Here is a 26,355-nt window from a genome sequence, read left to right on the forward strand (position 1 = left end):
GTGATAAACTGTGCTGGCCAGGCATGGTATCGTTAAGCGGAATCAGGACTACAATTGGAGCCAGGTGAATGTGTGGAGTGATTGTGGTGAATTGATGGAACTCACCATCCTACGATTTGAGGGAGGCGGGCTGCAAGCGAATAGGGTGGTCTGACTGCTACCCAAGAGGCTGGGTAGAGAAGGATCCCACTGACTCTTCCCCCTCACATGGTATTCCCTTGACCCAGTCAAGTGGGGCAACACCGGTGAGGGTAAACCCTAACTACAAGTGCTATGAGGCACCATTATAACCTATGCGTAATGTTAGAGTAAGCAAGCATAAAGGCTTCCATCCTTATGATGTTTCACAGAGCATTAATATATAAAAAGGAAATGTAAATCTCACGACACGCAAGTTGTACATAAACTCTCTTCGAACTTGATAATCTGAAAAACCTTCATCTATGGAAGTCCACGCCCCATCAAACGTGGATCCACTACAAAGCATTGGGAAATGAGAGGCAGTCCTCAACTCTCAATGGAAGAGCAGAATGCTCATGGTTCAGGGCATATGAAAGCTCGGGCAACTCCTTGCCTGACACTGAATGGAATTCCAAGATGGCGCTGCCACACCAGAGCACCCTTAAAGGCTCGGAAAGGACCAGTAGGTCCACAGTTCAGCTACAAAGGGCTGGACCAATCCAAAATGTGATGTTCTACTTCAAACCCTGAACCAGATACCATAAACCATTTAGAAGACCACAGTCTTGCAAACCAATCCCGGGCCAGCTCGCGAAAAGCCCTTCCTGGCTAAGAATGAAACCAAAGTTAGGGGAACCTCGAAAAAGGTGGTGAAAACTGACAGGAAAGAAGCAGACCTGTTTCGCCTAATCCATGAATGCACAGGAAAACTACTACCTGTGCTGAGGTAATTAAGATTCTGGAGGCGGCAAATAGGATCTTGTGATTACAAGAACCTGGCCACTAAGAAGGACTTAGTGAAAGGTCTGGAAGAGCAGAGCTCAGGGCCAAAGGAAGGCCTGGGGAGTAGGTCCTTGCCTGAAGAAGCAAAGGAGGACTGCCCCTGGCAGGGAGATAGAATAATGCTGTCTAAAAAGACTCTGGGTGGAAGTGGAAGGGGGTTAAATATCCATTTACACTGAATTGAAGGTCCAGGAGGACCTGCTCTGAATGCTGATGAAACCCAAGGCCAGGTAGAGACCTGCTGTTATTGCTGAGAAGCCCAACGTCTGGGAGAAGGCTACAAGTACATTTTGTGAGGTTGAGGAAATGCCGTAGAAGAGAAAGCCATGAAGCTTACACCCTGGAAGAGGACTTGAGGCATGAGGTAGAAGCAGAGAGGCTCGAAGGGAGGTCCAGATTGTAAATAACTCCTACAAGAATCTTCCCAGATGAATATTTATTGAAGGAGGGCTGGACATCTGGGATTAGGTCTGTGAACATTTTGCTGGCTAAGACTTTGGGTATTTGTGTTGTAGTATCGGCTAGCCAGGAGGCTAAGGATTTGTTAAGAATATTGTTTTCTCAGTTTGTATTGGCCACTGCATTGCACATTATGTTGTAGCTTAGGGTGCCCCTGGAGGGACGATGACTTGTAAAACTAGGTTAATACTTATTTAGTGCGATGATCCACATCGGAGATGTGGAGCACCTGAAGAAACCCCCCACTTTTGTGTGCCATATTCCTGGCACTGTTTTCTCTAGGATCATCCTTGGTCCCCATCTGTCAGGGGTCTGCACCCTGTGGCTTCCGAGATGTTTTTGAGCTACATCTGCCTTCATCTTTAGCCTGCATAGTCCATAAGGGATCATGGGTGTCGTAGTCCAAAAATTCTGGAGAGCCACAAGTTGCAGGCTCATCTTGTGTTAGACCAATCCTTTTCTGGACAATACCGAATAAACATAGTTTGTCAAAACCACACAGCCAGAGTGTCACAGTAGTCATCCTTTGGCCTTGCAACATGGATGGAGTTGAAGCACTTGAGGCCGACGGTGGGCCAAGCAGGGCAATTATGTACATGGTGTGTTCTGTGAAGGCCTTTCAATCCAAGCCCTAATGCTCTGGATTTGTCAAGGAGGGTCATGACTACTGCAAGGAAATGCAGGATGTTGTGGTTGCTCTGTCTGAGGGCCAGACTTGGCTATAGGAGAAGTGGGTGGGGGAAAATCCAACTGGGTTGGCAACTGCAACTTGCGCCAGTACAGTGATGGTTCAGCCTCATAGGTCAGCCCAAAGTTCAAACTTCTGGCGTCTGTATTTCTGGGTGGAGCACTCTATGGTTGACCACTCGCATGCCATGGCAAGTGCCCACCATGATGCTAAGCGGGGCCTGGGATTTTGATGTGTTATGGCAGAGGTGTTTGGTCTTCATAGACACCTGTGTGTGCAGGAGGCCTTCCCATACAAGTTGTCCCCCCCCTTGAACGTTTGTTCATTTGGAAGTGTATGAGTGCTTCTTCCACATACATGTGGTGACCAGCTTTGGATTCAATGAGTAGGTTGGTCAGAGGGAAAATGTATACGTTAAAAAAGATCACTGACAAAGCCTGTTAGTGTGCCGTATGCAATTTCACTGGTTGATGATCAAATAGAGCCAATAGCCCCTGCTTCATATGATTTGAAAGTAAGGATACACACCGGCTGGAAGTTACCATAGACGTGTGATATCCATGCCGTGCTCTTATGAGGCTCTATGTTATAGCATGGTGGGGTTATGATTCCAAGCTGAACATGAAGCAGTAGAAGTGAGGGGGCACACATTCATTTGAAATTGAATGAAGATGTAGAAAGAACTAGCACAGATTTACTAGTCATGCTAAAATAGGATTCTTTTACAAATCTAAGCATTGGCTTCGTGCATGTTTCTTTGATATCTTTTGTAATGTGGGGCAAAGTCCCTCTCTGCTCTCCCGTGTTTATCTCCACACGCCTTCTTTTGCACCTACCTGTTCCCAGCTGTAAAGGTACACTTTCAACATGGATGATCATTTTTACTGTTAACTGTACCAATCCAGGAAAGGCAAACAGCTTGTCCACATTTCTCATGGAAACCTTTTTGGGAAGTCAGATAATTGTCCAGACTGAACAGGCTCACAGAAAACATGCTCCAACTCTGATGGTGCCGCCATGATATAATTTGTTCTTTAGTTTGAAAGTGTTTTTATTGAAGAACAAAGGTACACAACAATCGAAGAGAAGTCCTTATTAACATTTGATGAATGTTTACATGTGGGTGTAAAGTTAGAGGATTGAGAAAAGATGCAATTTGAAATAGCGTATACACCTACGAAGTAATGTAACAAAGACATGTATTTCTGGAATGAGAAGACACAACAAGACAGACGCCACAGACAGAAACGAGAGGGGAGGGGGAGCAATGGGGCAGGATCGTAATAGTAACAACTACAATAAGGAAACAGGGACATTAGCAAGTAAGTAATCAAGAAACATGTTCCATTTTAGTTCATGTTTACGAGTTAGACATAGTCATGAAGCATTACACATTTCCAGCCAGTGAATGTTAAAAATAGAGTACCACCAAATTTTGTAGTTAATACGATCTACATTTTTCCAATTTGCCGTAATAGTTTGAATAGCAAGAAGAATGAAGAGGTTAAACCAGGCTATGATGTTCTTAATAAGTAATGCATGTGTAAACAACTCTGTGTTTTAGCCATGCCTCCAATATATGTTGTATTGGCCAGTATAATTGATTCTGATATCATAAAGATATATGGTGACTAAGTACTGAGGTTCGTTCTATTCTTTAGATAATTTGAGACCAAGCCATGCTATGCATTGGGAGGAAGGATAGCTCAAGGGCAACACATTTGTCTTGGAAGCAAGACAATGCGGCACAGCATAGGTTTGAATCCTGATCCCACACTTAGAAACTAAGTATTAAAGGGATGGTCTAGTAAACATTTTTATTTAAAAAATAGATATGCAACATAAAAAAAAATACTAGCATTCTCCGTTTTAAAACTTCCTATGTAAAATTTTGAGCTATTCAAGCTCAAAATTCGCAAAAGCAAGCACATGGGTGCATCCATTTTGTGAGCCGGAGGAGCCTGAGAAACTTGGAAAGAAAAACCGCAGCGTTTTCCAACACAATAACGTTGTATTTATGTTTGCGGTCGCTACAAAAGCGACCGCAAACATAAATACAACGTTTTTAAAGCTGCGGTTTTATTTCTAAGTTTTCTGGGCTCCTCCAGCCCGGAAAACTTAGAAAAAAAAACGCAGCTAGTGCTTATTTTAAAAAAATAAATAAATAGCACTTACCGAGATTCAGCTGCAGCTTTCCTGCTCTGGTCTCCGGTCCCCGTCCTCCGCCTACAGCACTAATGAAGGGAAAGCCACCCAGCGGTAGCTTTGTTTACTACAGCTGGCTGGCTTTTCCTTCATTAGTGCTGCAAAAGCAAAAGCCAGCACAGGAGTGCCTCCATTTCACAAAATGGATGTGCCCATGTGCTTACTTTTGCGAATTTTGAGCTTGAATAGCTCAAAATTGTACATAGGAAGTTTTAAAACGGAGAATGCTAGTATTTCTTTTATGTTGCCTATCTATTTTTTAAATAAAGATTTTTACTAGACCATCCCTTTAAGTGCATTATAAATGAACAATGAGTCCAAATGGCTAGAGGCCAGTGGAGATCACAAAGAATAGGTGTTGTGATTTCCAAATGTCTGATGCACCCTAAAAAGCCAGCATCTCTTCATCATTTTACCTGAATTCTTTTAAAGCACATACTTACTCAGAGGCAGGTTCTCTATCCAATAATTAGAGCAGAAGAGTTAATAAGGTACATGTTATGGGCTCAAAGACACAAAAAAAGAAAGTAACCCTTAAGGAAATGATAGAGTTTTAGGATGAAAAACATCTCAATGCCCAATTAAATGACGGAAGCAGATCTAAATAAGGACGTCTTTGAATGATTTAGAACTTGCATTAGGGAGGAGGCCAAACGCGACGCAGTGAGATGGGAACTGGAACACTGAGGACGGCAGACAAGGCGGCTTTCTCCAGGAGTATCCCTGGAGCCTCCCGCCTATGGTTAACTTTTCTGCCAGATATCTAGGTCTTCCCATGTCATAAGCATGCATACGTAAAGTCCAGCCACGGAAAGTGCCCCGATGTTAACGCAGCATCCATTATTTCTGTTCCAAGAAACCCTTGCTTAAAGAGGGACACTACTTTGGGAACAGGAGTTAACACCTTATCAAGACTGTTGGAACCCAATTAGACGATTAGTGAGCAGCTGAGAAGGTTGGGCAGCAGTACATGGGAAAAGGCCTTTGGCAATTCACACTCCCAGGGCCTTATGATGTGTTAATGAAGATGGCCCCAGCATACAAGCACAATGATCCTAATTAAGGCGATCCCCAACATACAAGCACACTGATCCTAATTAAGGCAATCCCCAACATACAAGCACACTGATCCTAATTAAGGCAATCCCCAACATACAAGCACACTGATCCGAATTAAGGCGATCCTCAACATACAAGCGCACTGATCCGAATTAAGGCGATCCCCAACATACAAGCACACTGATCCTAATTAAGGCGATCCCCAACATACAAGCACACTGATCCTAATTAAGGCGATCCTCAACATACAAGCGCACTGATCCGAATTAAGGCGATCCCCAACATACAAGCACACTGATCCGAATTAAGGCGATCCCCAACATACAAGCACACTGATCCGAATTAAGGCGATCCCCAACATACAAGCGCACTGATCCGAATTAAGGCGATCCCCAACATACAAGCACACTGATCCTAATTAAGGCGATCCCCAACATACAAGCACACTGATCCGAATTAAGGCGATCCCCAACATACAAGCACACTGATCCTAACTAAGGCGATCCCCAACATACAAGCGCACTGATCCTAATTTAGGCGATCCTCAACATACAAGCGCACTGATCCGAATTAAGGCGATCCCCAACATACAAGCACACTGATCCTAATTAAGGCGATCCCCAACATACAAGCACACTGATCCTAATTAAGGCGATCCCCAACATACAAGCACACTGATCCAAATTAAGGCGATCCCCAACATACAAGCACACTGATCCTAATTAAGGCGATCCCCAACATACACGCACACTGATCCTAATTAAGGCGATCCCCAACATACAAGCACACTGATCCTAATGAAGACGATCCCCAACATACAAGCACAAGCACACCGATCCTAATTGAGGCGATCCCCAACATACAAGCACACTGATCCTAATTAAGACGATCCCCAACATACAAGCACACTGATTCTAATTAAGGCGATCCCCAACATACAAGCACACCAATCCCAACTAAGGCGATCCCCAACATACAAGCACACCGATCCTAACTAAGGCGATCCCCAACATACAAGCACTCTGATCCTAATTAAGGCGATTCCCAACATACAAGCACACTGATCCTAATTAAGGTGATCCTCAACATACAAGCACACTGATCCTAATTAAGGCGATCCCCAACATACAAGCACACTGATCCTAATTAAGGCGATCCCCAACATACAAGCACACTGATCTGAATTAAGGCGATCCCCAACATACACGCACACTGATCCTAATTAAGGCGATCCCAACATACAAGCACACTGATCCTAATTAAGATGATCCCCAACATACAAGCACAAGCACACCGATCCTAATTAAGGCGATCCTCAACATACAAGCGCACTGATCCTAATTAAGGCGATCCCCAACATACACGCACACTGATCCTAATTAAGGCGATCCCCAACATACAAGCACACTGATCCTAATTAAGGCGATCCCCAACATACACGCACACTGATCCTAATTAAGGCGATCCCCAACATACAAGCACACTGATCCTAATTAAGGCGATCCCCAACATACAAGCACACTGATCCTAAATAAGGCGATCCCCAACATACAAGCACACTGATCCTAATTAAGGCGATCCTCAACATACAAGCACACTGATCCTAATTAAGGCAATCCCCAACATACACGCATACTGATCTTAATTAAGGCGATGCCCAACATACAAGCACACTGATCCTAATTAAGACGATCCCTAACATACAAGCACAAGCACACTGATCCTAATTGAGGCGATCCCCAACATACAAATACACTGATCCTAACTAAGGCGATCCCCAACATACAAGCACACTGATCCTAACTAAGGCGATCCCCAACATACAAGCACACTGATCCTAATTAAGGCGATCCCCAACATACAAGCACACTGATCCTAATTAAGACGATCCCCAACATACAAGCACACTGATCCTAACTAAGGCGATCTCCAACATACAAGCACACCGATCCTAATTAAGGCGATCCCCAACATACAAGCACACTGATCCTAATTAAGGCGATCCCCAACATACAAGCACACCGATCCTAACTAAGACGATCCCAAACATACAAGCACACCGATCCTAACTAAGGTGATCCCCAACATACAAGCACACCGATCCTAACTAAGGCGATCCCCAACATACAAGAACACTGATTCTCATTAAGGCGATGGCAGTCCCTTGACTGCTGCTCAGGCTGGACACACAGATTTTTGAATTTGGTTTCTTTGATTCTGTACATTTCTGAAGCATTGTTTTATAGCTATATAATGTTTTCACATCTTTTGAAAATATTGCAAAAAACATACAATTAAAGGTGCTGGAAAACGATTATGTCCTGTGTTTTATGTATATATGTCTTTTCAAAGCTTTGGAAATTAGCCACTGAAGGAGTTGTTGGAGGGTCATGGCACATGTAACATGCCACATATCATAGAAGTGTTCCTAGTAGCCCATTAGAAAAGGCAAGTCTCCAGAGGATTGCCATGTCACTTTAGCGTTTCAGCGCTGTTTTACACAGCCCCCAAAGGCATGAAAGATATTATCAGTTTAAAATGTCAATTGATTTAAAATGTGGCTAGGAGGGTTGGCTGCAACATTAGTACTGCCACCGCCATTATAAACTACTCCCTCCCCAGGGAACAGCCAGATTTCACCATGCAGGCTCCAGGAACCCCAGACAGATCTCCACGTCAAGGAAGGAGGGACAGTGGTCGAAATTCCCTGGCTGCTCCAGAATTGGTGGTCCTGTGCCCCGGATGACCACTATCAAGTGCCAGCTGGCATAAGTAACACGCTGGGTGCATGTGCTTCAGCAAGGCTGACTGCCACCCTTGATGGTTTGCAAGCTTCCTGCCTGGCAAGCTGACCGCTGGGAGGTAGTGGGAAAAGCAGGCTGAAATGCTGCTTCTGGCAGATTTTAAAATCTGGCCACTCTGTTTCTAAACAATCTGTTTTTCATGTTTAAATGAGAAATTGAATTCGCAATGGAGCAATCATTGCACGATGGGGCCACGCACGTTAAGCAATATTTATAATATTGTTTTGTATATTATCTGTCATGCAAAAACAGAAGTTGGTCAATTGGCAAATTTCCAGTAACCGATAACCAAAATAATGAGGGTGACGGATGAGTTTAGTGACTAGGAGAAGCGCAATTCAAAGTGGTGTAGTTTCCCCCGATCATGAGCAAACAGTTTGATGTGTCGCCAACCGTCTCCATTCTCCCAGTGAAAATGGCACTCTTTTCTCTTTATGACATGGTCTACATAGATGATGCCAGTCTGACTGTGCTTTTTATTTCTTTTAAGTGAATCGGGCAGTCAGGAGGAATTTGGCTAACATTGTTTATTTGACTGTATTGTCAAGTGTAGGAATTTGCTGCCTCACCCGTCATCCACCCGCCATCTTGCATGCACGCATAGATTAAAAACACAATGTATTCTCTTTACAGGTAAGCTTGTGTTCTTCTCTGTTTTCCCTTGAATCACATTTTGAAATGACTCGCTCTGTTTCTTCTCTGTTATCTTTCTTCTCTCTGCTGCCATAGGGTATTCCGAAACACTTTTTGCAACTTCCTCTGTCCATTCATCATTCTCCAAGGGTACTGTTCCAGACTTTTCTAATTATAAGTTAAAAGGAGCCGTTGGTAGTATTGTATATATATTTGACGCGTCTATTCACTTTAGTAGAAATGGCGTACCCTTTAACCGTTTTTGGTGCAAAGCATTTAGTGCTATGATAATTCATTCTGACCCTAATTTTCCTGTAGTGGGGTAGCCACAAGAGCAAAGATGGTGCTTAGTTGCGCTACGGAAAAGTAGGATCCGGCATGCGCAGCATGATATTGTATACTCACCAGTGTGTTTAGAGAGCCAAATGCAACTCTTTCTGTTTCTCTGTTGTGTATTCAGTCTGCCCCGTTTACCCGAGGATCAGGAACGTTACCGCAGCAGAGACGCACGCAACCGTGATTTGGGAGTATGAGGGTCCGGCTGTGAAGTTATATGTTGAATACGTTCAGTATGGTGATGCATTCAGTAAGACGTTGTTCATTTCCATTCACACTTTGGCGTATTACGACACAAGCCGTTGCCGATGGAATGAAACATTAACCCTTATCATATTTTAGCAATACTTTCAGATGCGTAGGTTTTCTTCTAGTCGTTGCATGCTAATGTTTGTCTGATGGCCCATATCATCTGGCGTGATCGGAAACTGTGCTGTTCATAGCTTTTCTGTTTATTTTATTCTCTCTCTTTTTAATCCAAAATTGAACTCCATTGGAAAAGCCTATATTTCATTTCTAGTATTGGTGCTCATTGCGTATATGAACCGGATTTGCTCTGCAAGAATTGGCCCATTTATCCGGTCTTGAAATGTTAACACTGCTTGGCTTTCTCTATCAACACGTAAATTGCTTCTCATATAGAAATTCATTTCACCCAAATCCCTTGATTGCTCAAAGCTTATCTCTCTCGGATGAGTTATTGCTTCGATCAAGGAATGAAAAACCTCTTGAGTTCATAAATCTCTGTCATCAATTGAATATGCGCACTCTCTGTGCGTTAAGCCCAGTGTGACAGCCCCTCCGTCAGAGGATAGCCTTAACGATTGGAAATGAAACATTTGAAAATCGTGCCTTTCTGATGATTACGAAGGATCAGGATTTGCATGTAACATGTATTTAATTATTTATTAAAAACATGATGATGCATATATGTTCACTTATTGATAAATGGTAGGAATATTGTTTAAAACATTTCATTTCTATCCTTAAATTATAAATATCAATAGTCTGGGTTGTACCCGTGACCTTTAGGCCCGTTCAGAATATGGACACATTTTATCATCATATATGATTAATAAAAAGTAGCTTTTATATCAGTTTTTAACACTTTTATTTGGGCTATGCATGTGTGTGCAAATAGGTCTATTGCATGGGTGCACTCGGGGTAAAACCTTCCTGAAATTACCAAGGGCTCGATCGTCCCCCCACCAAACAGTAAATTGATCCGAGGTGCTCATCGTGTCCTAAATTTAGATCTATGGGAATCGTGTATGAAATCAGGAGCACTGGAGATTATCTGCATACGATTGTGTTGCTCTGAAAACCCGACTGCATTTTACGCGTGGGTGGGAGGACGAGCCAACCCTGGAAATGGCCGCGCCTAGTAGCATAAAAATCGATCACGCGTGCAGTGAACGAAAACCTGAGGCATGCGATTCAGCGTGGACTGCTCCAATGTTTTTGTTTTCCTGAAATTCTTTACAGGTAAAGAAGATTGGAAAAAGGACTATGTAAATGAAACTTGGAGCTTCTCTGTGTTAAGGGGTTTAACACCAGGAGCCGCGTACAAAGTCCGCGTTGGCGCAGAGGGGCTCTCTGATTGTGTGAGTTCAGAGGATATGTTTCAGACAGGTCCAGGTGAGGCACCACTCAGCAGCATGACCACTTCCGCCTCACTCTGCCAAGTGTCCTGTGCCAGTGTCTCTTCTGCGCATGCTCCTGCCAATGTTGTGTGCCTGTCTGGAGTCGTGCAAGTTGGTTGACTTGGTACCTGTAGCAACTGGCACGTTCCATCAGCCTATATGCCCATCCTGTTGCTCAAGCCTGCTGCCCATGACTTGTCTCTGCTGCCACTTGGTAGGACATCAGCCCTAGGACTGTTTGTTTTTAATAGGTTAGGGCATTTTCCATGGTGGTAAGAAGTTGTGCCATGGATATCAGCAAATTTAATTTAAAAACCACTTGTTTTCCTGCAGTCGCTAATCAAGTTTTCGGCAAAATCTATTAACATGACATGATGAAGTGGTGCAAGAAAATGACTTTTTATCACAAAGAAAACATAAGGATACGGGGAATATCAAAAATGCAAATGGTAACATAGGAAGCACACAAGCATCCTGCCTAGCAAACTGTAGTTGCAAAAATAACCACAGTGGAACTGTTTTGCAAAGGTTTGCACAATCCTGCATTAGATCTGCCTTTACAACATTCTGGAAGATGTCATTGGTGGTTTGTGATGCGCAAGCTCATTTCCAACACTTCACACTTGATCAGATGTTGAATGATCTTTTTATCACATTAACTAACACTTTTCAGACCCTGATGCCCAAGTATGGACTGAACAGGGAAAATGAGTCTTAGAGACTACCATACAATGCACTATATGGATTGGAAATACGCCAGCAAGAGCATCAGGATTGGCCAAACCTCTGAAATGTTGCTAACCTTGACAGGCATGCATGGTTGTGAACTTGGAAGCCGGTGCATGCGGGCTGTGGCAGCATGCTTGTGGACCTGTTTCGTTGTTTGGTAAAGTCATACTGTTTGCAATTAAAGCAATAGTGATTCTAGCAAGTATTTAGCAAATGTATAACACTTTGAAGAGGGGAGAGAAGATCATCGAAATACTGTATTTTAAATGTATTTGGGCTAATATGGGCTGTATTGTAGGTGCCTTTGGGCTAATTTGCATACCCACAATGCCTTGCTCTTGTGACTCAGAACTGGAGGTGAACTTCCAGCGATGCTTACTATGGGCGCTGAGGAGTCTGTGACTTGGCTCAAATGGATTTTGCTACTTTTTACATTTTAGGTGAAAGGGTTTTTTACAAACCTTTTTAAACCCACCATAACTTTCTTGATGTTGTGTAAACATGGCCAAATTCTCGAACTACAGGGCTGTCAGCACTCTACTGCACTGATGATGCCTAATAAGGGTGATATCAGGTATGTAGTTGTCCTGCCAGTCTTGCAAAATGTTTGTCTTGGGTTGATTAAGCTATGTCTAAAATAGCACTGCCCTCTTAGACAAAGACAATTTCCTGGTAAAAAGGTTTGCCTTTGGGCTAATTTGCATACCCACAATGCTTTACTGTTGTGGCTCAAAACTGGAGGTGAACTCCTAGGATGGGTACTAGGGGCGCTGTTGAGTGTGTGACTTGGGCTCAATTGAATTTTTCTGCTGTTCACATTTAAGGAGAAAGGGTTTTTTTCAAACCTTTTTAAACCCACCATAACTTTCTTGGTGTTGTGTGTTATATGATTGTGCGGCAGTCGCCACTTAAGTTGAGTATCAAGTACCATAGGAAACCCGTAAAATGATATGCTAATAACTTTTGACTCGTATGCTGGATTTGGCTGACATTTTGCAACATCCTCGTTTCCCCCAAATCCCCCACCATCCCCACCCCCCAGAGGGGATCTTTTGGGAAAGATCAGTTAAAAAATAAAGAAGTTATTAAGAAAACAAAAAAACACAGTTTCTGCCTATCCCCCATTCATTTTCCCATAGAGGAAAACATTGCATTCCTCGTTTTTTATGAATTTAGCAATTACAGTAGATTAAACATTCAGCCCAGTTTGCAAACCAGGGGAGTTGCTAGGTCTGGAAAAGACCCGGGGCTAAGCTGATGTTGGAACTGTTGGGACTGGGGGCTAGCTAGTCTTTTGGCTGTAGCTCCTGAGATTCTATCCGGGGCTACAACCAAAAGATCAGGGGCTATAGCCCCCTTAGCCCCCCCCCTAGCAACGCCCCTGTTGCAAACTATAAGCAGGTGTCAAATGGCTCGTGATTTTATGAAAATCCATGTTGGGGTGTTAATCACATTGCAAACAGGCACTGCAACCTGGCAGTAACATGCCTTGCAGGTATATTTTTAATTGGCATAGCCGGTGTGCAAGTTGTTCATGATTCAACCGGCAGTAAGTAGCAGGGTGGTTGATGTAATAATAACCGCATTGATTGAACAAGGTGAGTGACTCAGTAATAATCTGCCACCGCCTTATTATTGTTACGTTACGTTATGTTGATTTATACCGTGCACCGCGACCACCCAAGGGCATTCCTATTATTAGGGTATATACTGTGCACTATCCCGGCTCCGGAAAGCAATGGAGAACTTTACAAGTCATAGGGGGAAGGACACAGTGAGAGAATCAGAGATTTAAGGGGTCATGGAGCTAACAATGGGGGTGGGGGTGGGGGTGGGGGTGGGGGTGGGGGTGGGGGCGGGGGTGGGGGTGGGGGAGGGGGAGGGGAAGGGGGAGGGGAAGGGGCAGGAAATTTGGCATCAGGGGATCTACAAGCAACTATGGGAGAAAACAGAGGTAGCAATTCACCCAGTCTCTGGTTAAGCGGGGAGTGGAGGGTGTGTGGACATAGGTGCTAGGAAGGAGGCATTCTTAAAGAGGAAGGGTTGAGTCTGGTGCTGGAGGAGGTTCCGGAGTCTGGGAGTGTACACAGAGAAGGCCTGGTTCTTTCCTTCATCCCTGCAGAGTTCAAGTCTGCATGTGTCCTTACTTCTGGTGGATGGTAGGCCTCCAGAGATACTGAGTTTGTCTGTAAGGCAGCTTGGGGACTTCAGGGTGACAGCCTTGTAGATAATGCAGCCAAGTTTAAAGATGATTCATCTTCAAATACTATTTACATAATATCACTGAGCCCTGCAATGGCAGGCTGTACCAAGTGAACAAGGCCTCTCGAGCTATTGGCCCCCGATGTTTTTTTAAAGGAGATATTTTGGTTGCGCTCTCATGAAAAACAATTGTAATTGATTATTTATAATGCGCTTAATGCCCAGAGGTTTCTAAGCGTGGACCCATAGATCGAAACCTGTGTGGCGAGTGTGTTGCCCCTTAGCTATTCTCCCAAAACAATATTATAGATGGCACCGTTCAAATTGAAAGGCAGCCCTTTCAGGCCTAGAGCCCAAATCTATTGCAAATATGGCTGAAACGATGAACCAGCACCATCCAATGTTCTAAGCGATGATGCCACCTTTACCATCACTCCATAGTTGAGTAACAGAAATAGATAGGAGGCTCAATGAACTTAAAACTCAGAGCTATAACAGCAGTTAATTAGCTGGGTACCGAGAAACCCTAGCCGTTGCTGACAGAAGCACAATCAGAAAATCACAGATATCTTGAAGGGTAGTCATTTGTGTTTGTTTTCCAAAAGAAGGTCTTGAAAATTGGTTAATTGTAGTAAAATTGTAAACTGGGTCTTTGTAAAATGTCACAATATTAATTTTTAATGAACATTTCTCTAACTTACTCAGCAAAGCTCCCTATCAAAACTTAGAATAGCCATGTAGATTTTTTCTGATAGAAGGTTCATCTTTAAGGTGAAGAGTGTGATACACTCCTGTTGTACTCATTCAAAGTACCACATTGAGAAAGAGAAAGATAACAAATAGCACCAATGAGGGTTCTTATGTGCTTTGCATAAAATCAAAGATCATTGCTATGGGAATATATGAATAACCACAGAGCATTATATTTGACAAAAATGCCTGTGATACATGGGTTGTTTGCTCAAATAGCTAAGTATATAATCCACAGGAGGATCGGTGCTGATGTAATTTTTCACAAAACGTACTCTAACATTACAATTTTTGTAATCATGATCTATATATACTGGATTGGAAAAGATAAGTGAAGGTATTAAAATGGCGGTCATCTAGCAGTGCATGGAGTGGGCAGGTCTGCTTCTTGTTTCCGGAGATGCTTCCGCAGAACTTTAGAAGAGGAGGCACTGGGTCTCAGCCTAAGAATGGCTGTGCACACCCTCAGTCCCCAAAGCACAGACATCCTAAGACAATTGCATTTATATAGAATGCTCAACCAAACTTGTTATTGAGCAATCCTTATTCAGTCCAAAGTGAATGCCAAGGATTTCATGAGTGGTGTTCTTCTCACATTGAATTCTATGGGTGATGTGTGTACATAATCCATGTGTGTGCACTCTCCACTAAAGTGTGCTTTCCCACCTTTGAAACTGCCCCTAATTGATTCTTACGTTATTACAGCTTGTGGTTTTTAGACCAAATAGGAAATGACCATGTAAGTGAAGGGGGGAGGGGGGAGGGGGGAGGGGGGGGAGGGGGGAAGGGGGGGCTCCCTCTGGGTTTAGGGTTCCCCGGTTGCTTTCGACGTGGCTCACTATTGGGTGATGGGTGCGCCTGTGCTGGTGGTGACCACGGTCCTTGTGTTCTTTGCATGTTTTTGTACATGTCTTAAGGTGTCTAATCATGTTCCTAGCATGTTTATTTGTTTGCATGTGTTAATATCTGGTACTACATTTTAATACACCGCAATGTGATCATAAGAAAGAAAGTTCGAGCCAGCGTGGATAAAATCCAATACCAAATGGTGATGAGCCATCATGAGTAATAACTCCCAGTTTTATAGCAATGCTTTAAAGAGGTGTAGATGATGAGGAGTTCCCGCCCCCCCCCCCCCGATTTCGATCCAGGTAGGAGGAAGTGTCTGAGTTGGTCCTGGTGGAATTTCAGCCTGGGTCCTGTTGGGCTAACCTTGACCACAGCAGCAAGTGCTTTACAGACTCTGCAATGTGTCGATACAGAAATGTATTGAAAGATATAGAAGGCCTAGGGTATTCTTTATGCCACATTTGTTTACTATATATGCAAATATGATCAATTTAATGAAGACTTGTTCTATGGCTGGGTATCTGCCCAAAACATAATCCATCCCAGCCAGGCTTAAGGAGGTCCACAGTGACTATGAGCACACAATTAACCTTTGTGCAATGTATTTGCATATTGTTTTGCTTGTGTGAAAGACTACGTAGATTTTACTAGCTCAGGGTTCGGGTAACTTAGGCTTGCGAGATGCTTTGAACTACAACTCCCATCTGCCCTAGCCAGAATTGTCAGTGCTGAGGGATCATGGGTGTTGCCGAACAAAATATCTGGAGAGCCAAAGACTGCACTATCCATAGGGTCTTATTCACTTCACAAGCAACCAATCCATGATACACAAAACCGGCGCGTGTGAAATGGCACAACAGCATTGCCACTGATCACTTGTGAAATGATATGCATGCATGCACGTATGAGCTGGTTGGGTAAAGCTGTGGACTGCACTCCTCGCAGACCTGCAGTCCTCAGGTTGGACTCCTAGCAGGAATGACTCAGCTGTTCATCCCTCCAGATCATTAAACTCAGTTGGATAAAAAGAGCACCCATTCATTGAGCTCATTGACAACTATGTACATTGGCACAGAGCTAGTAAATCCACTGTTTTCCAATTTCTGGGGGTCTGCAAAGTGTGTGAGTGCACATTTCCATATAGTTGGATGGTTTGTATATGGGGGTGCCTTTTAATTTCATTGTTGGTAACTGACCTTATAGGAGGCCATACAGAGACACTCCACTCATTGTTTTATAATGCCCCTCAAAGCTCATCATTTTACATAGCTATCCTTGTAGAGGGTTTTTGCTTCCACTAAATTGAAGCAAAATGGCAGCCTGTAGCGTGCGTGGAGTTTGGAACTTTCCAGAAATTCAGGAGCACAGCACAGCTCTCCCTCTCTACAGTACCCTGCCCAGAGTAGTGTGGATGGGTCAGATGTTCTGTCTAGTCACGTGATCTGATGTGCAGTAGCAGACGGGCATCAGTGCACGCCTACGAGTGCTATCCTCTCGTGCCATTTTGCCGCATGGGTTAGTATGTCACTACTTTGATCTTGATGCAAGTGTAGGCTTGATTCGCTCAGCTGCTCACCAGGGGGGCCTTATCAGGGAAACACTGCTCCCACTAGCATCCTGTTCTTATTGTGAAAGGTGTTGTGTGCACCATTTTGATTATCCGCTGTGAATAATCCAAGTCTTCACTGTTGCCTCCCCTTCGTTCTCCAGCGATGGCGAGCCGGCAGGTTGACATTGCCACACAAGGATGGTTCATCGGCCTCATGTGTGCGGTGGCGCTCCTCATCTTGGTACTGCTGATTGTCTGCTTCATCAAGAGAAACAAGGGCGGTAAATATCCAGGTACGGTATTTGCAGTGTGCATAATGCGCTCCTCTACGTGCACCTTGTGAAATGATATGTCAGTTAGTGGTTGTGTAAGTCGATCCTTTCGCATAGCACCATACTCATAAAGTGTCTCATGCCATAAACAAGTGGTGAGCAAGCTGCGGCCCTCCAGACGTCTGGCCTACAACTCCCATAATCCCTCACCATTGACTGTTTGCTAAGCCTCGTGGAAGTTGTAGGCAAAAACATCTGGTGTGGTGCAGCTTGCCCTCCATGACCATAAGCAAACGTCTTCCCAGGGCTGTTCCACCGGTATCCGGTAATAAAATCGCGGCAAAAATGTCACCGGTAAAAAGAATCACGGCAAAAATGCTGTGGTTTGACCTGTTAAAGGTGTACCCCATTATACCATTGAAGGAGAGCAGGGATTGCGGGGGTGTCCCCCGCTGCCCTTAAATGGTATAATGGGTCCAGGGGTTGCGGGGTGTCCCCTGCATCTTTTACATGATTGTGGCGGCAAACCCACAGCATTTCTGCCTCAATATTTTGTATCCACGGCTATTTTTGTCACGATTTTAGACATGAAACCATTCTGCCAATATGTTGATATTGTGGCAGCTGCATAGACAACCCTGCCCTAATACCAACAGGGGCTCCATAAATTTCAGTTTCTCTGTCTTGTCTTCAAATCTCTTCATGGTCTTGCCCCCCCCTTATCTCTCCTCCCTTCTCTCCTTCTGCTCTCCCTCCCGTTCCCTCCGATCTGCTGACCATTTCCTTCTCACTTCACCTCCTCCTCCCTGTGCCTCCTCCCGTTTTTGCTCCTTCCAGCTCTTAGCTCCTTTTCACTGGAACTCCCTTCCTCTTGCCATCCGTTCTTCCCCCACCTTCCCTTCATTCCGCACTTCCCTGAAATCTCTCCTTCTCCATCCTCCTCCTTGAATCCCCTACCCCCCTTCTACTTCCCCCTTCTTCTCTCTTTCCCTGACTCTCTCTCTCCCCTCCTCTACCCCCTTTTCCTCCCTCCCTTTCCCCCTCTTGCCCTCCTCCTCCTTCACTCCACCCCCAACCTGTCCCATTCTCCCTTCCCCCCCTCCCCTTTCAGTTAATTGCTCTTTCCATTGTTTTGTTGTTTGATTGATTCATATTGTTATGCTTCAACAGTTTATCGTTCATGTTTTATGTATCATGTTGTTCTTTGTACAGCGCTTTGGCGTAAGGTGCTTTATAAATCAATAAAATACAAATACAAATACAAAATAATGGTTCTTAAAACCTCACAAATTGCCCCATTGCACGGTTGGTGGTAAAATGATACTTAAAGCAGGACAAATCGTTCTGCCGTCACTGAGCCCGCTACATTTTAAGCACAAGGTGTGTGGTGTGCTTGTCACTTTTAATTTCTGGCCTTGGTCTTTAATCCCAATAAGCAAGAGACTTGGTTGCTAAATAAATATAGAATTATGGATGGGCAATTACCAACTACAGGTATATATTCTGAAAACATCTGATAGATATTGAGAGTGAAGGCAGAATTGAAAGCTACCCATCTATAATTGTTTGCTGTGTAGGGCCCCCTTTGTATGCTTTGTCCAGCCCTTGCACTGTCCTCATGGACCAGCCTTGCGGGGGATGTGGAATGGGGCATCAGATAACTATGTAAAACGTATGATACTAGATTATCTCTCCCATCACCCCACAAGGGAGAAAAAGAAATATCTGCCAGAGAAAATTCTACACACTCTGCTGTGATGTCATAGCAGGTGATGATGGCTTTCATGCCCTGCCAGGAGGGTGGGCATGGTCTTTCACGGCCCGCCAGCCCAAGCTAAGGCAGGCCCACGCCCAAGCTCGGGCCTCAGCTCTCCTGGCAGGGCATGAAAGCCATTTGCACCCTGGGGTTCTCCCGGGGGCAAATGGCATTAAACAATTTTCATCTGGGGATCCGGGCTGCTAGCGAAGCCGGTGTCCCGATGAAAAATTGAGAGAAACGAAAAGGTGGCCGCCGCCGCCATATGGAAAAGGGACTAAGTCCTTTTCCATGTCTATGGCGGCCAGACTGGAGGAGCTCTGGGACCGGAGCGCATTGCTCCGGTCCCAGGAGGTGGGGAGGCAACAGGGAGAAAGTCTCACTGTTGCCTCCCTGCAATGATAAAAAAAAAGAAAAACAAAACCCATCTGGGTAAGGGCCTCGGTTGCTGGGACAGCCGGCAGGGATTGTGTATTCTCGCCTGCTGTTCCAGCCACCTGATAGGCTGAGTGCTCTTTCCGCGGGTGCAAATATGTTTTCTAAAATCCTCTGCAATGACGTTGCAGAAGCACGGCACAGAGGCGTGAATGAGAAACAGTTGCTAGCAGCTTCCAGGCATGTTGGTGCTGTATCCTCTAAGTGACAAGTATGTGTGTTGTGAGCAAAGAAAGGGCAATGCTGCATATGAAACTAATTGAAGTTCTCCTGGAAATCAATGCAGAGGGACAGTGGAAGGAAGACCAGATATATACCCGGACTGCCGCCACCCGGCCCAGTTGGCCAACTCCAGGCCTCGAGGGACAGATCCATGTCAGATTTTCAGGATACTTCTCATTATTACTCATGAGATAAATTTGCATACAACGATTCTAAATGTATGCACATTTTTGCACATGAATATTAATTGGGGATATCCTGAAAACCCATCAGGTTTCTGGCCCTCGAGGCCTGGAGTTGGACAACCCTCTGTAATGCACACATTTGGTTGTTTGCAAAGGAAGCACTACGATCAAGCATGTGGACTTGTCATAATTGTGTTGCTTTTTCGAAGACACCATGCACTGAATCAAAATACAGACCAAAAAGGGACAGTGTGGAAAATGCTGCTGTCAGCTCATCGGAAGAGGCTGGACTGATGCTTAGAGGATCTAGGGTTCAAACTATGAGGGTGTTTCAAAAGGAAACAGTGTCAGCAATGGGTCAGCACAAGATGTTGTACATTTGCAGATGTTCAACACCTTCAGAGCTCAGTCTCCAAATCCTAAAACCCTTAACCTACACTTATAAGTGCTTGCCACCTCCTTGGGCCACCCCAATCAGTACAAACATGCCCCAGAATCATACCAACAGAAAGTTCTGAACCTAATCTGAACTAGTTCCATAGTAAGCTTTCAACGCACATGTTCCAATATGCAGCCAGCAAGAGAGTTCTCAAAATCCTAATCTTCTTATACTAATGAAGCAAACCCCAAAACAGCGTCTACTTGGAACCCTCTTCCCGGATTTACTCGCAAAGGTTACTCTCTTAGACCCGCTTTCACCAGCTCTCTGAAGATCTTGTCCGTGTACCAGGTTCTTTAATCTGGCTTCTTCTCTTAGGCTTTGCCTAAGAGTTATCACAAGATTCCTTGTGTACCGCAGGTCTCTCCCAGACCTTCGGTTTCTGCAGGTTTGACAGCATTCACATCAATGGGTATCCCCCCTCTCCCTTTATACAGTGTCCTTTTCAGGCAGATAATGTTATCTGTCCTTCCTGGCACGGGTCTGTCTAAATAAGAAAGCGCTCCCCTTACCTGGGCTAGGACGACCGAGAAGGCCCAGCGCTCTCCAGCAATCCCCCCTCTCATGCGAATGGACTCTGTGTCCGCTCTCAGCAGAGTAGGTGCTGCAGGCTGGCAAGGCTTGGATTACCTTCTCCCAGGTAGTGTGGTCTTAGTTTATCCAGGGACAGTTTCAGGGTGCACCAGCTTCAACCCAAACTCTTCCTCCTCACTTTAATTTCTCCTTTGCCCCTTCTTTCATAGTGCTTCTGGGAAATTGCCACTTTATTTGGCCCCTCAGACCTGCTGGGCTGCTGAGATTCAATGTCCACCTTTTTTAATTCATTATTAGTTCACATTGCTTCCCAACGAAGATTTGAATCTGTGTGGGCCTGGTTCACATTACTTAGTTGGGTGATGTCTCTCAACTGTTGGGTCCTCCTCCACAAGTGCGGCTGGTATCATCGCTACTATTTTGGAATCGTCTGTGTGGGCATTCAGCATGGGCAGGAGGGTGCATGGCAGTGCCTGGTTGCTGTTCTATTGGACACCCACGAACCCAGCCGTCGACATCCTTCTCCCTTTAGGTTATAGAACTTGTTTTTCTCTCATGCAGGATTCTCGTTCGCATTCCCAGTAATATATGATATGATATTATGGGTTATTTATAACGCGCTTAATACCCAGAGGTTTCTAAGCGCAGACCCGGGATTCGAACCTGTGATGCTCCGTGTCATCTTGCTTCCAAGGCGAGCACGTTGCCCCTAAACTATCCTCCCGAGACAGAGTTGGTTTGTTTGGGGAATATTCTTTCAGCACTCGCCATTGGTCTGGCAGCTGGAGCAACTACTATGTTATGCTCTGGCTGACCATCAGGTGGAAAAAGTCATGTGCACATTGACTTAATAGTATTGTTTTTGGTCAAATATCCCTGATATTATTTGGTTTGTGGAAGTAGAGAACGGCAACACCGTGGTAGGTGTAGCGACATTGTGAGGGTGGCGAGTCTGTGGGATTCCACTCCTTCCATCTTTCAGGAGGCACACCGGAGAGCGGATGGGCAATCCCAGTCTCTAGTCGCCCGCCCCTCCCGGCCCCCACGAGATGGGGCATGTCTGGAAACTCTCACTAAGCAGTAGTGCCATCTCTTGGTGCAGCTGGTTCTTATTTTAGTCACGCCTAAAGATATGTTTAAAGATCCAATGTGCACGGTACGGGATGGGGCTTCAGCGTAATCCTAACCCACCTGCTTTATTTGGTGGCCTTTCCGTGCTAGGACCCGATTAGTTACAGAGTACACAGAAGTAGTGAAAAGGAAAAATACAATGATCAAAGAAGAAAACCTATTAGATGCCGATCGCAATAAAGTTACGGGTACCAGGACTGCAAAACTGTCTGGTCCACTTCACTGCTCTTGATGGAGTCCAGGGGTATCCAGACGGACAGGTTGGATAGCCATGCACTACCAGAGTCCATATGGCTGGTATCCGAGCTAGTATCCTTTAGTATACAATGTGACTAGATGGCAACCGATGGGGTGGCACCAGAGACTGTGAAGCCTTGTTCTTTGGTGGGATCTCCAATATAAGTTGGAAGGAGCATTCTACACACCTGCAAACAGCTCTTCTACCAGCAGGCAATAGGGTCTGGAAGCAACATCACATACCTAAGGGGTCAGCAAGGGAACATGTGCATATAAAGAAAGCAGCACGTTATACACAAGGTAACACAAGAGACCCACACACTTCCACCAATTTAACAGAAATGTTCAGGGCGACTATGGGTCTCTCGTGCACTGGAATGCCAAAATATGTACTGCAGTTAGACCCATCCACCATTCATATGGGGATCCTTCCTGTGGTCCCTGCCCAAGGGATACACAACATAGTACATAGTTGCATGTTGAGTCCTCCAGCTCATGGATGCTGACCGCCTCATCACCGGGGACCATTCAAGGCCACAGTAGTGCACTTCAGCAGGCCAGGTTCTGCCATCGGCCTTTTAAAAAAGAAATTCTATAAATATAAGCAACTGGGTCAAAAGTAAGCCAGCGCGTAATGTGATAGCAAAGCAGATTTTAGATTTGTTTATGTTCCAAATACAGGCAAGTTCAACTCAAAGGAGTTGCATGTGTTCTGGGTTGAAGAAGACTCTTTTAGTGTGTGTATGCTGTGACAAATGTTGTGATGTCGTCCCTTCTCCCGAGGGGGAGATGCTTTCCATGAGACCTGAGAGGTGAGGCTGCTAACCAATAGTCCCCCTCGGGGTGGTACTCAGCGGGTGGATCTCATGGGGAGGAATTCCCCCTCTGCAATACGGGGAGAACATCATGTATTAACGCAGTATACTGCACCCTCACCCACCTTTCTTGCCTCACATTCTTTTCCTTCCTCTGGCTACACAAGTTCCCCCGTGTATTTTTGCTCTAGCAATAGTACCACTAGTCCTGGGACGAGGAGGACTAGGACTGACTCCACTGAACTGTCACCTCAATATACTGAGACAAGGAAGAAGCTCTGCACTAGAAAAAACTCACAAAACCATCACATTGAGCAGACTAGCTTTTGTGTTCAATGGAACTTGAGAAGAGGGACTAACAAGAGTGTCAGTCGCTCCATGGAGGCACCGCGATCAGGGCAAGAACCGTTCAGACTGAAAAAGCTGAACCTGCAGCTACTAATTGGTACTTGGCGGAAGAAGAGATGGGGTCCCTACCTGCTTGAAAGAGGCCGAAGGCCGGAAGAAGGTGAGGCTCCCTACGCTAAAGAGCGCTGAGGAAGACAGCCCAGAAGGTATGTACAGCTGGCACCCAGGAAGTGCTGCAAAACCGCGCACAGGAAACAGTGCAGAAGAACCCCCGGAAGATTTGAGGAATCCCGAGACTGAGGTGAGACACCGGGAACCCATACAGAAGGTACAGGGGTGACCCATGGACCTCCAAGGGCACTACAGAAGCCAGTGTGAAGGGGGCAAGGACCTGAGAAAGAGAAACCAATGTAAAATTCCAATGTCCGGTTATACCAAATCAGATATTGACCACAAGAATCACCAAATGATGTATAATTCCACCAACCTGTTCCGGCGCTGCAGAATAGTGGTAAGTGAGAAGCCCCCCTGGCGGACCCTCCCCTTTCCTTTGGCTTGAATGGCCAGAAGGAATGAGCACTCTAGGGAAAACCTCTGGGGAAGAAAACCCTGTCAGCTCCTGGATCTAGTTGTCATCGGTTCCCTCTGTTGTGATGAGCTGCAGTGTAATGTTCAAGGGAATGTGGTGCCGGGTCGCCTGTAGTCTGTGTAGTATTCAGAGTTATTCAGAGGCAAAGCACTTCTAGTAGAGAAGATGGACAAAAGGTAAGTAAGAGAAGTGATACAACAGTATGATTATGGTTTGTGAAAGTAAGAGTAAGAATGAAAGCGTAGTACCTTAAAGGTAGAAGGAAACTCCTTAAATGTTTAGATTGTCCTAAGGAAAGACCCACTCTGCTGAGGTTTGAGTGAAAGAGATAAGAAAGATTGGAACGAATGTCGCCAAATGCAAACTTTCTGTGTGTCGATGCAGAAACGTGAATCACTCTGCTTGTGTGTTTACCTGGAGTGAAAAGGTTAACTAGCTGCAGAAAGAATACTGCTTTACCTAAGTATACAGAAGCCGGGATATTATAAGTGATCAGCAGGAAACACGGCAGGTCCTGCAACTATGGTTGCTTCGTGAAATGCCCAGGCCCCGGGCCTGACGAAGGAGGGCGCGATGGAGGGCATGGGGGGTTAGGCGCAGGGTCGGGGCTGAGGAAGGTTCAAAGCACAGGGGGAGGGCAGCTAGGGGCGCCCCCCAATTAGTCGTCATGGTAACATGGCCACAACACAGGAAAGGGGCAAGAGCAACCTGGTGGGGGGCTGAGGGAGGGCCGGCCCCCCACTAGAATAACAAAGGAAAAAGAAGTATAAGAGGGGCCTCTTGGCTAAGGAGAGGCACAGTCCAACAGGAAGCACACCCCGCTCTGGTACAGCTCCCTGACCACTGGAAGGACTGAAGGAATAGTTTTAACCTGTTCTTTTTCAGCCAAACTTGCGTTAGCTGGGAAAGCGGGGAGAAGTGGTTGGCGAGATCTGACAGCCAAACTTGCGTTAGCTGTGGGAGCAGAAGGGATCGACGCGAACACCCACCTCATTTGCCGTGGACTGGGGGAGGCGGCATCAGCAGAGCACTGAACGAGGGCCCGCAGGGAAGCCATGCCACGTCCAGGAGCACAGAGAGGAGTAGAAGATCACCAGAGCTACAGGCAGCCAGGAGGTTTCCACACGGTGACGAGCGGCCTACAGAGAAGAAGCGAACGGAGGGGTATCAAGGTAGACGAGATCAGAGGGAACCGGCAGCAGTGAGGAAACTCTGATCCGACCAGGCTGTGGCGGAACTCCAAAACACGTAAGAAGGGGCCAGCCCGAGAGGTTGCTAGGAGCCGAGGTCAACGCTGGTGCACAAGCGCACGGGAGGGCCCGAAAGAAACTCGCGCGGTGGCACTGGGAACAGCAGAGTTAAAGAGACAGCACACGGAGGAAGTGGCAAAAGGCCTTTAAAGAGACAGCACACGGAAGAAGTGGCAAAATGTATTCAGAAAGAGAGCAATACCTTTTAAAATCAAAGGCAGCAATACGTGGGGAACACGACAAGCGGCACTACTTCAAAGAGGCTAGAAGTATAGAAAAGAGACGCTGGGGCCACAAAAGGAGCGAACATGGCAGATGAGAGAGCAAAAAGGGCCAAGGAATTCAGTGAATGGGCCAGGAAAGCGGAAAAGGAATTTGGGGCCCACTGGGTTTTTGACATCATGCAGAAGGAAGAGCGGGCAAAGGAAATGTCGCCTTGGCTAATTGAGGAAACCAGTGGCAGCGAATCGGAGACAAGGGAGGAGGCACTACAGCAAGGGCAGAAGAGGGGGAGAGAAGAGCCCAGGAAAACAGCAGATCAGACAGAGGTCCCAAAGAAGAAGAAAAGAAAAGAAAATAACAAAGGTACTGTAAAAAGTGGCAGCAAAATTGAAAGGCACCTGCATCACTGGTACGGGTAAGTCGCCCAGAACCAGTGACAAAGGCAAGAGGGGGAAAAAGCAAAAAATGCACAGGGAGGAATGGGGGGGACTCCACCACTGACACGGAGAGCAGCGAGGATGAGGAGAGAGACCACTTGAAAGCATGGGTAAAATGGAAGGGGGTGGTGAGTGAGGAAAAAGAAAGGGGATTGGGCCTGGACGGAGCAGGTAAAGGAGCAGGGTTTCAGGGCCATTACCACAAGGTCACCCGGGGGACCCCGTGTCCAGCCCACGGGGGGGCCACCGATACCCAGTCCACAGGGGGTGTCACCAAACGTCCCAATGGCGCCAGCAGGGCCAACACCCACGCCACGGGGGGCTACAGGGGGAGCGCCACAGGGGCAGGTGGGAGCAGGAAGCACACCCCAGGGGGTAGAAGCATCCAGGGTGGGGACCACAGCCACAGCAGCCAAGGAAGGAGGGCCAGTTATGACAAAATATGGCAGGCCCACAATGAGGAAGGATGCGCAAGGGAGGTCCATGAAAACATTGGCTTGATACATTAATGATAAAGTGAAGGAAAAACATTTGGAGAAAGGAATTTATAGACATTTTTTCGTTGCTGGAGTGCCAAAAGAGAGGGATGATTGTATCAGTGGAGGATATGAAAG

The 26,355-nt window shown here is 45.7% G+C and overlaps 1 protein-coding gene across 25 annotated transcripts in view; it reads left to right on the forward strand.

Moving 5' to 3' along the window:
• NRCAM (neuronal cell adhesion molecule) overlaps positions 1-26,355 on the forward strand; it is a 731,897-nt gene that overhangs the window by 673,986 nt on the left and 31,556 nt on the right. For 11 of the 25 annotated variants that reach the window (XM_069627964.1, XM_069627958.1, XM_069627962.1 and 8 more), the window contains 4 exons: positions 8,908-8,961; positions 9,272-9,397; positions 10,633-10,785; positions 17,031-17,162. In XM_069627964.1, coding sequence (XP_069484065.1) covers positions 8,908-8,961; positions 9,272-9,397; positions 10,633-10,785; positions 17,031-17,162 — 465 coding nt within the window. The remainder of the gene's footprint in view (positions 1-8,907; positions 8,962-9,271; positions 9,398-10,632; positions 10,786-17,030; positions 17,163-26,355) is intronic. The other 14 variants (XM_069627974.1, XM_069627975.1, XM_069627972.1 and 11 more) reach the window with 2 other exon arrangements.

The sequence above is a fragment of the Ambystoma mexicanum genome, chromosome 12 (genome assembly GCF_040938575.1).
Source record: "Ambystoma mexicanum isolate Mex_15411 chromosome 12, UKY_AmexF1_1, whole genome shotgun sequence".
Classification (NCBI taxonomy): Eukaryota; Metazoa; Chordata; class Amphibia; order Caudata; family Ambystomatidae; genus Ambystoma; species Ambystoma mexicanum.